Source organism: Chrysemys picta, chromosome 5, assembly GCF_011386835.1.
Source record: "Chrysemys picta bellii isolate R12L10 chromosome 5, ASM1138683v2, whole genome shotgun sequence".
NCBI lineage: Eukaryota > Metazoa > Chordata > Testudines > Emydidae > Chrysemys > Chrysemys picta.
In genome coordinates, this window is record NC_088795.1 from 56,499,256 (window position 1) to 56,512,639 (window position 13,384).

The following is a 13,384-nucleotide window of genomic DNA, read 5'->3' on the forward strand; positions in this document are numbered from 1 at the left end:
TGTTGCTCACACAACACATTCCAATCAATATAGTTCTCTCTTATTTCAAGCTTCATCTACTGAACTTCTAGAATTTCATACAGATTCACAAACACCTTGGCTCTTATTCCCCTATCTTACCATGCTGTGTTCTATGCAGGAATAAGCAAAGAAAAGAGGGGGACACACAAAGGTGGCTTTATGCGAACTTTGCATCTCCTGGATTCTGGGAGCATACAGGGACTCGATGGGTTCCTGGCAAAAGTCAGAGCATCTCCAGAGGCTGCTCTAGTTTGCAGTCTTCTGCAAAGGTTCTGTATGGGTTCACAGCAGCTCATAACAGCTTGAGTGTGACAATCTTGGGTACATTCCCTCTCCACCCAGCATGCTACTATGCTAGAAAAGCACAGAGCCATTCCAATGGCCCTATACATCCAGGGAATCCCTTACTCTGGGCAATTCCCATATCCATATGGCCAGTTTTACCAACTTTGGCTTCTGTATGGTGGTTGTACACTATAGAGGGATAACAGCAGCACTAAGAATCAGGGCTCTTGCTTTTTGTTTACATTTTTCTCTAAAAGTTAAAGTACATTTAAACTGTGGACATTAGCATTTGTTATTCCAAATGACCTCATCTTTTAAATTAATATGCTTTTCATTGATGTCAGGATTACACTTACATAAAAACAGGAAGGTCAGTTATAATCTCAGAACTAACCTATTTTAAAGATCTATTATCGATTAACATCTACTAAACTTTAAGCTCTGTTCAGTTGTGATTAATATGCTTGTACATCTCCATGAACACGAACTTTTCCAACTAGTGCCTTTTGCATTTTGTAGAAAAATTGTGATCTCACAGGACTTCAGATACACATTAGAAAAGTGCCACTTTTGCCAGATGGTGCTGCAGTTCGTGCTTTGCACTGCTGTGTGGAATTCTGCTCAGCTGTCCTTCTTGGCCTCTCTGCTCTCCACATAGGCTAACAAGGTGATGTAAAGGTGGCTGGGTTTGCTGAGCGATTCCCTAGAGCAGGGGTCGGCAACCTTTCAGAAGTGGTGTGCCGAGTCTTCATTTAATTACTCTAATTTAAGGTTTCACGTGCCAGTAATACATTTTAACGTTTTTAGAAGGTCTCTTTCTACAAGTCTATACTATATAACTAAACTATTGTTTCATGTAAAGTAAATAAGGTTTTTTAAAATGCTTAAGAAGCTTCATTTAAAATTAAATTAAAATGCAGAGCCCCCTCAACTGTTGGCCAGGACCCGGGCAGCGTGAGTGCCACTGAAAATCAGCTTGCGTGCCGCCTTCGGCACGCATGCCATAGGTTGCCTACCCCTACTCTAGAGGGATGCCTGGAGCTGTTTGGTCCTCATAACCAGCAGGAGTCTGGCCTGCTAGCTGACTGTGCCAAAAGTCATTCCCCTTGCTCTAAGGAGACTCTTATTGGGCAAGAGGGAGCTTCACCCATTAGGTTTGGCAGGGCAAGGAGTAAAGGATATTCAGATTCTCCTCTTGATGTACCACTTGATAACAGAGCTTAAGGTAAGTTGCTGGTTTTTATCCTTGCAAAACTGTATTGGTAGAATAGCTGAATGTATGTTGTTATTATATTGACTGACCATTGCATTCTGGTTTCTGTTTGCATCAAGCCAGCACTGCGTTCAAGTTTCCATATGTTCCACAATATGTCACAATTTTAGGAGCAGACAGTCTTCGCAGGAAGGTAAATTTATCTGGCTGGTTAGGTCAGGCTGGTAAGGAGGAGATTTGTAGGATTCGTGGGTAGCTGGGACCAAAAGACATGCCAGCAGAGACTGTATGGAGTCTACATAGGCAGACTTTGGGGCAGCAAGGGAGGGCATTGTCCCCCCAAACTGCAAGCCTCAGGGGCAGGCAGTCTGAAGCCTTGTCTACACTGCCACTTTACAGCGCTGAAACTTTCTCACTCAGGAGTGTGAAAAAACACCCCTCTGAGGCAGCAAGTTTCAGTGCTGTAAAGCGCCAGTGTAGACAGTGCACCAGTGCTGGGAGCTACGCCCCTCGTGGAGGTGGTTTTTTTAGAATGCTGGGAGAGCTCTCTCCCAGCGCTGTGCCGCAACCACACGTGTCACATTAAAGTGCTGCTTTAGCGTTGCCAATGTAGACTAGCCCTAAATGATAGAAAGTAACTGTAGATTTTTCTACAGTTGTTTCAGTTGTTGTATTCAAGAGATGGTAACGAAATTACTAATATCTTTCTTTGAGAAGATTACTGAGTTTTTTTAGACAAAGGAAATGCAGTAGGTCTAATCTACCTGGATGTCAGTAAGGCACTTGATACAGTTCCACATGAGAAATTATTACTTAAAATGGAGAAGATGGGGATTAATATGAGAACTGAAAGGTGGATAAGGAACTGGTTAAAGGGAAGACAAGAACAGGTCATACTGAAAGGTGAACTCTCAGGTAGAAGAAGGTTACTAGTGGAATTCCTCAGGGATCAGTCTTGGGACCAACATTTTTATTGCTGACCTTGGCACAAAAAATGGGAGTATGCTAATAACACTTGCAGACGACACAAAGTTGGGAGGTATTTCCAATACCGAGGAGGACCAGAATACCATACAAGAAGATCTGTAAACTGGAGTAATAGAAATGGGATGATATTTAATAGTGCAAAGTGCAATGTCATGCATTTAGGGACTAACAACAAGCATTAACTGTGGACCTATCAGTTGGAAGTGACAGTGGAGGAGAAAGAGCTGATCACAGGATAACTATAAACCATCAATATGATGCGGCCGTGAAAAGGCTAACAGTCCTGGGGCGCATCAGGCGAGGAATTTCCAGTAGAGACAGGGAAATGTTAATACCATTATGCAAGGCACTGGTGAGACCTCATCTGGAATACTGTGTGCAATTCTGGTCTCCCATGTTTAAGAAAGATGAATTCAAACTGGAACAGGTGCAGAGAAGGGCTACTAGGATGATCTAAGGAATGGAAAAATCTATCATATGAGAAGAGAATCAAGGAACTTGGCTTGTTTAGTCTAACCAATAGAAAGCTGAAGGGAGATACGATTACTCTATATAAATACATCAAAGAGATGAATACCAGGGAGAGACAGGAGTTATTTAAGTTAAGCATCAATGTGGACCCCAGAACAAATACATAAAAACTGGTCATCAACAAGTTTAGACTTGAAATTAGGTGAAGGCTTCTAACCATCAGAAAGATGAAGTTCTGGAGCAGCCTCCCAAGTGGAGCAGTGGGGGCAAAAAACTTAACTGGCTTCAAGACTGAGCTTGATAAGTTTATAGAGGGGATGGTATTACAGACTGCATACAATGGCATGTAGCCCATTGGTGACTGCCTGTAGCAAAAATCCCCAACGGCTGGAGATGGGACACTGGATTGGGAGGGCTCTGAGTTACTACAGATAATTCTTTCACAGGTATCTGCCTGGTGGGTCTTGCCCACGTGCTCAGGTTCTAACTGATCAGAATATTTGGGGACGGAATTTTCCCCTGGGTCAGATTGGCAGAGACTCTGGGGGTTTTCGCCTTCCTCTGCAACATGGGGAATGGGTCACTTCCAGATTTAAACTAGTGTAAATGGTGAATTCTCTGTAACTTGAAGTCTTTAAATCATGATTTGAGGACTTCGGTAACTCAGCAAGAGGTTAGGGGTTTATTACAGGAGTGAGTAGGTGAGGTTCCGTGGCCTGCAAGGTGCAGGAGGTCAGACTAGATGATCACAATGGTCCCTTCTGACTTTAGTAAAAGTATTTAAGTAAGAATATACATTACAATTTTAAACCTAACCAGTGTTCCATAAGTGACTTGCCACAAGATACCATAACATGTTAGTATTAGAGCTGAGTGGGTCTAATATTTATTTAATTGTCTTTCTTGCTATAGGAATTAGGTAAAAATATCTGACAGGAGCATTGTAAGTTATGCAAAAACACTAGAGTTTTCAATTGCCTAAGTAGTCCCTGGAATCATGGTTAAGGTTGTGCCCCTTCTTCCCCCCCCATCTGAAATGGCGCCCCTGTGGGCGGGCAGGGGAATTTGTCCCCACCCTCCCAACATGCAGCCCCGTTGGCCTGACTGGAGCTGCCGCCCCCCCCAAATATAGAAGTCAAACTACACCTACGGGAATCTGTCTCAATGGTGGCTCTAACCTTCTCTACAGAGGTGGAGCATGGCTTAGTGTAAGCCGTGTCCAGGCCAGGTGGGTCCAGATGGTAGCTCTGGTTGGGTAACTATTTTGACATTGAGGTCTGTCAGCCAGGACCAAAAAAAAAAAAAAAAAAGGCAGCTCATGCTTGGGCTCAGCTATTAGACGCCCTTTGTCACAAAGACTCCTGCCGTTTGTTTGCATTCTTCATGGTGGTTTATTTCATAAAGTTGCAGCCTTTGAGACAAACATGAGAAACAGACATACCCAAACTTACTGTTACTTGCACCTAAGTCGCACCTTAATTAGTGGCCTTATCTAAAGCCTACTGAATGCAATGAACAGCATCCCTTTGACTCAGCAGGCTTTGAAAGGACCTGCAGACCTTCACTCAAGGGATTTATTCTCACTTCCATGCACAAACGATTTAATTCAAACAGTGAAAGTCAACAGCAAGGTAAGAAGTGAAGAGTGTCCTTGTTAATCATTTCAAACTTTAAAAAGCACGCATATGCTGGTAAAATGTGCCTTGTGCTCCTCCTGGGTACTCTAGCCCGTGTTCGCAGCGCTCCTGCCACCTGCACCTCCCACCTGCTTCTCTGAGGCTGTGGGTGAGCCTCCCTTCCTGCTCCCCTGCTCCCCACAGCTTCTTCCCCCGCAACCCTCACCCGTGGAGCAGCCCCCCCCCCCACAGGGGATGCACTGGTGCTGAGCTGCCTGAGAGCCTGACCCTAGGGCCCCCTATTGCTGAGGGGTCCCTGCCAGAGCACTATGTGTTTCATGGTAAATCCGCCCCTGATGATGATCCTTTCTGGCCTTAAAGTATATAAGTCTGTAAGTGGAGGTGCTGGGGATGAGGAAAGGGGGAAGGAGGTTGTAGAGACCAAGCCCGCCCAGCACTCACCCACATCAGTGGCTCCTGGGCCCCTCCAATGGCGCTGGGCCCAGCTCCCTGTTCCAGGTGTTGCACTGGTTACAGCACCACCCAGGTTTGGCCTGGCCATCCCCTCACAATTGGCCACCCTCCGTCATCACTGCTCACTAAAATTGGGCCAAATTTGAGTGGTGCTGCAACCCCATGTGCCAGGTTGCAACACCCATAGTGGGGAGCCAGGCTCAGCCCCAGGGGATAGGAGCCACTGCTGCAGGGTGAGTTGGGGTGGGCTTGCTCTCCAATGCCTCCACCCCAAGGACCTCCTCTCCTAACTGGGCCCACAATCCATTTAGAACCTTCCTGTGACTGATGTGATCTCCCATTTGGGAAACATTGTATAAGACCTTGACGTGCTGGAACAGAATTCTGGGTATTAACATGCAATCAGCTTGCCACGCATCTCTTTTTCCACGCTCAGTATCCTGAAAACAGTGATTTTTTTCACCAGAAACTAAATTTGCAATCAAATGAGTTTTTCTCCCCTGCAATTAGGCAGTATATTTCCACCATCCTGTCTGCTCTTTGGCTAAGTCATTAAGGGTGTTATGAAACATGTCCCATCCCCAGATATAGAAGTCCATTACTATTCACGTTCTTTTGGGGCTACATATTTATGCAATTGTCACGGAAAAGCCTATTAAGTTAAATGAATGTACCATGGCCTTATATGAACTTTCTGCAGTATACCACTGCTAGGAGTAAACCTCAAAATCCTAGATTTGACTTAACACACAGTAAATCTAGCTCTTCAGCAGGTTCCATTTTTTCTAGTTATTTACAAAGATGTATTAGCTCTATGACATTGCACTACTGTAGTGTAGATTTCTCTTCTACTGTATCATTACACTTCTATTTTTAGTTTGAAAATATTTCCTTTATTTTCCCTCTCCTTCCCTGGGCTCCTGTTGATGGGCTCGTGAGGGGTGATCCTACTGCGTCTTGGTCCTGGACCATCACTTGATGCTGGCTACAGCAGAAGAGGTCAGTTCCCCAAGCCTCCCCTCGGTTCTCAGCCCCTGCAAACCGCCTGTCTCCTATTATTTCCCATCTCTGCCCTTCCTCAAAGGGGCCATATCCTTCCCTGCTTGGTCCACGGTCTTCTGGAATCACCTTGGCTGTTGCAGAGGGGCACCTATCTCTTAGTCAGACACCTTCTCTCTTACTTTGCTGGGCTCTTACAGAGGAGTGAATCACAAGTTGCTGCTTCTGCCAAGTGCCTCCAAAGCCCCACGTAGGGGTCTAGGAAATGAAGACAAGGGCTTCCCTAGTCCCATCCCTTGCCGGGCTCCCAAGTGCTCCCTGGCACTAAGCAGGAATCTACACAGTGAAGAGGTGGCTCCCCATTGGTTCTGTTGCTCCTTGCCCCTCAGCGGGTACATCCAGACTACCCGCCGGATCGGCGGGTAGCGATCGACCTATCGGGGATCGATTTATCGCGTCTCGTCTAGACGCGACAAATCGATCCCCGAATGCACTACCGTTGATTCCGGAACTCCACCAGAGTGAGAGGCAGAAGCGGAGTCAACGGGGGAGCCTCGGCCATCGATTCCATGCCGTGAGGACACGAGGTAAGTCGATCTAAGATACGTCGACTTCAGCTACGCTATTCTCGTAGCTGAAGTTGCATATCTTAGATCGATCCCTCCCCCAGTATAGAGCAGCCCAGAGACATTGACTCAGTACTAAACTCAGGAACAGCAGCAGCATTGTTGCTGTGACACTGGTATAACCCCTCTTGCGGGGTCTGGGAAAGATTCCGGGTTGTGAGATCTCTCCAAGGAAGTGCATGAATATGCTGTCATTATGTGAGAGCATGAGATAAGAAGTTTAACTCTCTGTCAAAAAACAGTGAAACTATATACAAAGAGCTGTCCAATGCACACAGCACACAAACTGGAAAAAACAGGGGAAAATATTTCCCCGTTTTGTTTAATTATACCAATCATAGGTGTCACTTGAGACAGCAATTTTGAAAAAATCAGATTAAAATGTGATTTTTAAAGCTGACAGAATCTCTTTAAACTAAGAAAATAAAATTTCTTATTATCAAACATTAAGTAAATCACCAGTATTTTGCATAATAGGTCAGAGGCTCCTGAGGAAAAAGTATCAATTTGATCTGAACTGGTACAGAGTAAGACTGCTGTACTACAACAGAATTAATCTAGTTACAGAAATTCTTAAGATTTTCATAACAAGAAGATCATATTGTGGTCTGTTTTGGGGGCTGTTTGCTGAGCTACGTGAACAGGAGCAGCAACCAGGGGAGTTTTGTGAAGGAGTTTAAAGACAGAGGGAGAGAGGCATTCCTTATTCCTTCCACATCCAGCTCTCAAGCAGAGAGTGCCCTGGGACAGACAGCGAGCACAAGACAGAGTGAACTGCCAAGGTAAGGAGAGTGTAGCTGCAGTGAGACTTCAGCAGCAAGGGGAGAAGTATCTAGATAATACTTAGTCCTGCCTTGAGTGCAGAGGACTGGACTAGATGACCTCTCAAGATCCCTTCCAGTTCTATGATTCTAAGGCCGAGGGACTATAACCTAATGACTGGAAGGGCACCAGCAAAGCCCTTTGGGAAAGAAACATTGAGGGGAGGGAGGTGGGAGAAGGAAAAAGACGGAGAAACCCAATACACCTAACAAACTAACTCTAAACTTAGGCCAATTACTCCCGACCCATCCAAAACAAACAAAAACCAAAACCCTGCAAGAGTAAAAAGAATGCAGGCAGAAGTCCAGTAGCTGAGTGGGGGGCTATCCACTTTATTGCACTGACTGCAACATGTACCTGCCTCACATGGGTAATCATGGATGCCAGCAACTCATGGCCTTCAGAAGGACAGTATGGACTCTTGAAGCCAGGGTGTAGTTATGGGATACAGATGGTACAGAGAGGATACTTTCAGGGATGAAATAGAGTCTGACAGCCTCTGTGCTGTTAAGGATGGCAGTCTCAGGGAAGGAGAACATCAAGCAGGTATATAAATCACACTGAAGCCTGTATTTATAAGTCTGTCTCAGACACTATGTTACATAATACCTCTCTATTTCTGATGCTTCTGTTTCTTGTTATTTATCTGCCAAAAACACTGGAAGTTCATTTTGAGCAATTAAAGGTTTAGCAGAAAAAACAGCCCTTTTATTTCACGACAACTTTGTGTCATGTGCTCCCAAAGAGTTTTCTTCAAACACTCATGTGCTGCTTCTTTGTATAAAAATGTCAGCCTTGCACTGTTTCAAATTACATCAAGTCAATGGACAATGAAAGATAAAGAACTAATACTTAGGACTTTTCAGTAATAGAGCTGAAAGTGCTTTACCATGATGAGCCTTAATTAGCCCCATTTTACATATGGGGAAATGGAGGCAGAGAGAGGTTAGGTGACTTGCCCAGGTCATACTGGAAGTTACTGGCAAAGATAGGAATTCACTGACACTTCCAGTCAGATTCCCAATCCACTAAACAATGCTGTCTGAGAAAGAGAAAGAAAATCATGCTTTTTTTTTTTAGCATAAGATCCAGATTTTCTACCAAAATATTTTTGACTTCATCTGGGTTTGAGTGGCAAATATCACTGTTAAACAACAAGCAGACTTTCTCTATGTGTACCACAACAATTAAGAATTTGACCAAATCATGTTTCAGCTCACACACCTTCAAGACAGAGTTGACTCAGTGGAATAGATAATTTCCTTACAATCTGAATGATTCTAAGATGGTATAAAGAAGAAAAAGTTTTACATATTTCCAGGTCTGTGATAGTCTTTGCGCAAGACGATAAAGCATTCTATGATTCTGAAAGATAATACATATACAAAACAATCTATGTACTGTTTTAGCAGAAAGGAGTTTTTTGAGTGTAACAGAGTGTAAATGAAAGTTAACAAGACATTGGCTACTGAAATTTACAAGAAATGCCTGCAGCGAGACTGGATGCATTGAACTTAAATGAGTACAGTGCAGTGCTTGAATAACCTACTTCAACATTTTGGGAATGAACTGTTGCTTTTCTATATTAGAGAGTGGATAAAATTGTAGAAAAGGCAGTTTAGCTACATTTGAAAAAACAGATTTCTGGCAAGCCTTTTTGGAATGTTGTGACATTATCAGATTAAAATATGACTATATAGATCATTGTTGCAACCAATGAAGTTTAACTCATATATTTGCAATGAATCTTGTACAAAAAGTGGCTTGTAAGATATCTATGAAAAGGCTATGATTTGCTGATTATGATTATGCTATCTGTATGCATGTATCATTTTTGTATTTGAAGTACTGGCTCTATACCTGGATTTCAAAATGTTTGCTCCTGGGGTAACGCCAATGAAGTAGTCAGCCAGCACATCTTGGAGGGACTATTCAAATTGAGTGGCCCAACAAAAGGACACTTAACTCACAATGGGAGTACACTGAGTGGACTATCTTATAAACGTGCTGTCTGGAATATAGGTAATGGCTTCCTGCAATGACTGGGCGAAATTGGGCATGAACATGTGACTCCAAACATTCTGTAAAGCGCTCCTGCCCTATGTAGACCTTGCTGACACATTCTAAATGATACCTAGTTTGTACAGTTATAGTCCCATTTGAAATCACACCCCTCTAGTGCGCTTTGCTGGTGCTGTGTAGACAAGCCCCAAGAAAAAATTAAAAAGGGCTTTTCATTCATGAAATATTTTTCAACACGACCCACATGACCTCTATCCTTATGCCCCTCAAGAGCTGTCACAGACTATAAAACTGAAATGTTTAACCACCAACACAGTATAACGCCATCCACAGGCTAATTTAGGAATATCAACTGCTACAATGCAGTATGTGTAAATAAATCTCAATTAATTCCTTACTTTTGACACTATTGATCAGCCAGAAATACCATCAGCAAGTGTTGCTGAATCACTGAAATGATCACAGGAGAAACATTTTCTTAATGCATTTCTTACTTGCAGCGTTCAGTCAGTTCCCAACTGAAAATGTGTAAGATTTTATATAGTCTCTGAAAATTCCTTTTGAGTAGCAGATGTGGAGGGGCCAACAAGATTTCATCCGATTTGAATAGATATTTCAAAAAGGAATATTCTAATCTACTATAATAAAAACCAACAAAACTCTATTTTACAATAAGACAAAGAGATTCCATATTAGCACTGTTATTACTCAGACTTCACTGTCGTGATTTATAGTCTCCAGGACATTGGAGGAATTCTATTAAATTACAGAGCTACTACTTTATTGAGTATAAACACATTTGTAAGTATGAAGAAAAATAGAAAACCACCATTTAATATCCATCAGATTGGAGGGTTTTATCACTAGAACACCATAGTTGGAATTCTACCTACTTCTATTCAAAACACCGCCTACTAGTAATGATAGCATGCTATGTCAATACAAAACACATTTTATAATATTTGGTATTCTATGGGAAATTCCTACCCCAAAACCCAAGTCAGTAATTTTTACATTATATATAATAAATCATTCATTCAAAGTGGATGCTTCCAGACTAAAGCATTTCTACAAGTGTGCGTGTATCTTTGTGTCTCTCTCACTCCCTACCACCATTGGTTCTAACCCAGAGCCATCCACACTGAAAGGATTAATTGAAAACAAGAGATAACAGACATTGCTTAGTGGCAGGAGTTTAAGTAGGGCTCTCAATTTAGGTTCAAATTTGACAATTTGAAAATCTTGTCAACGAATTTTAGACATAAATGGCAGAGATCACGAAATTCACTGATCACTGAATTTCTGCTGGTGTTATTTGCAAGACTTTGACATAGCCAAACTACAAGAAAAACCTCTTCCAATTTTTTATATGGAGATATGAATCCTAGTTTTCAGACTGGAAATAAGGCACACATTTTTAACAGTGAGGGTAATTAATCATTGGAACAATTTGCCAAGGGTCATGGTGGATTCTCCATGATGGACAATTTTTAAATAAAAATTAAATGTTTTCCTAAAATATATGCTCTAGAAATTATTCTGGGGAAGTTCTATGGCCCGTATTATGTAGGAGGTCAGACAATATGATCACAACGGTCCCTTCTGGCCTTGGAATCTATGAAAATTACCACTCTCCTTTCTCCTGCCCCTTCCTTCCCCCCGTTCATAGTTTCAATTCAAGGTTCTAATGTTCACTGACCTGTGCTAAAAACTGAAGTTTATTAGAAGGGCAACAAGGTCCCATCATCACTAACTTAAATACCAAAAAAGTCATCAAATTAATCCGCTGTCTCACAAACCTCACACCCAAAATATGTACAGTAACTCCTCATTTAACGTCCTCCCACTTAACGTTGTTTCAAAGTTACGTTGCTGCTCAATTAGGGAACATGCTCATTTAAAGTTGTGCAATGCTCCCTTATAACGTCGTTTGGCTGCCTGCTCTGTCCACTGCTTGTAAGATTCTGTGGAAGAGCAGCGACTTTACTAGGGAGCATTGCACAAGTTCCTGTTCTCCCCCTCCCTCCCAGCGCTTCCCCCACTGCCAAATAGCTTAGGACGTTGGCGGCGCTTAGGACTTTCTGGGAGGGAGGGGGAGGAGCGGGGAAATGCTGCGTCTCCACTCCTCCCCCATCTCTCCCAGAAAGTCCTAAGCGCTGCTAAACAGCTGTTTGGCAGCGCTTAGGACTTTGAGGGCGGTGGGGAAGGAGCGAGGGTGCAGCTGCTCCGGAGAGGAGGTGGAGTGGGGATGGGCCTGGAGTGGAGCAGGGACAGGAAGAGGCGGGCCTGGAGCATCCTCTGGCAAAGTTGGCGCTTGATCTTCTCAGGAGAAGCTGCTGCTGCTGCGAAGGTACTTCCTAGAGTCCTTGCCTGCAGCCAGCTGTGCCTGTGTGGGGTAAGCCAGGGACACTTCCCAACCACAGTACACTACAGTACTGCACAGTATATAATGCCTTTTGTCTGCCCCAAAAAAGTTTCCTTGGAACCTAACCCCCCACATTTACATTAAATCTTATGGGAAAATTGGATTAGTTTAACATCGTTTCACTTAAAGTTGCATTTTTCAGGAACATAACTACAACTAAGTGAGGAGTTACTGTATGTATGTGTCTGTGTGCATGTGCACACTACTACAGTTGGAGGACTGAAGGCGAAAATTATGTTCCTTTTTTCTACACTTATATAGCATATTATATACACACATACATATGCATACACAAAATAGCCAACAGAATGCAAAAAGGTTATATTTCTATTGAGGATATATAGAGAAAAAGTAAAGCAATGGAATCAAGTTCAAGTGGTTTGTAACTCACTACAAAGCCTGTTCAATCTACAGTATCTACTTAATAATGCATTCTTACAGTTTAGGATACTGCACTCAAACGAAAGGCTCTAAAGCCCATAATGTGTAAAGTTAGGTCAGTTACCTACACCATGTGTACAATAAAAATACACACTCTGATGGTGTTAATGAAGAGAGAGACAGACGTAAATAAATTAGGTATGGAAGTGTTTTGGGACATTATAAAACTATTTCAACATATGCAAATTTTAAGTGATCAGTTCTGTTGACTGATGTTATAGTCATTAACTTGAAGACCACTGAAATCTGTGCACTGCAATAATTAGACACCACGTTGATAGGCACTTAGATCTTAGGTATCTTCGCTGCTCCTTCAATTGTAACTGACACCATATGCTTTTACTTCAGCATATCCCTGCTAGCATACAGGTGAACATTTAAGAAGCTGAATATTTTTAAAGTAATTAATTACCTGATAGCTTCATGAGGAGCTCAGATGCTGCCTTGACGGACATGTCCTGCCTTAACACATTTGTCTGCACTTCCTGTGGCTTGACAGTCTCCTCAGGGATGCTTGGGGCTGAGGCTTCGGGTCCCTGGTTGAACATATAGCTGGACTGAGACAAGGTTGAGCTTGCAGCTTCTTCATCCCGAGGTTCGTCTTTCACTTTAAATGTAGCAGTCAAGGGCTCTTTTTGATTTGCAGCTGTCAAGGGAGTTAAAAGTCTGGACTTAATGAGATGTATAATGCATAATCACACCACAGCAAGAAACAGGAATGAACTGCAACCCAAGAACAGCTGGAGCAGGTATTGGGCGCTAGAACATGACACATCATTTAGAAATGGCTGGTAGGGTAGGTACGTATCTGCACCTTTGGTACACAAGAGCTCAGAATGTTGAATCTCAAGGAAATGTGCATTTCCCACGCCTCCCTTTCTTCTTCTGCCCCTGCCCCCACAACAGCTTTCCCATTGCTTGTGCTGTCTTGTATGTCTCCCACAAGCCTCATGGACACCTAAGGACACCACTTCACATAACA

The 13,384-nt window shown here is 42.9% G+C and overlaps 1 protein-coding gene across 5 annotated transcripts in view; it reads right to left on the reverse strand.

Moving 5' to 3' along the window:
- ZNF827 (zinc finger protein 827) overlaps positions 1-13,384 on the reverse strand; it is a 149,227-nt gene that overhangs the window by 73,300 nt on the left and 62,543 nt on the right. For all 5 annotated transcript variants that reach the window (XM_065597777.1, XM_005284283.5, XM_005284282.5 and 2 more), the window contains one exon: positions 12,815-13,048. In XM_065597777.1, the coding sequence (XP_065453849.1) occupies positions 12,815-13,048 (234 nt within the window). The remainder of the gene's footprint in view (positions 1-12,814; positions 13,049-13,384) is intronic.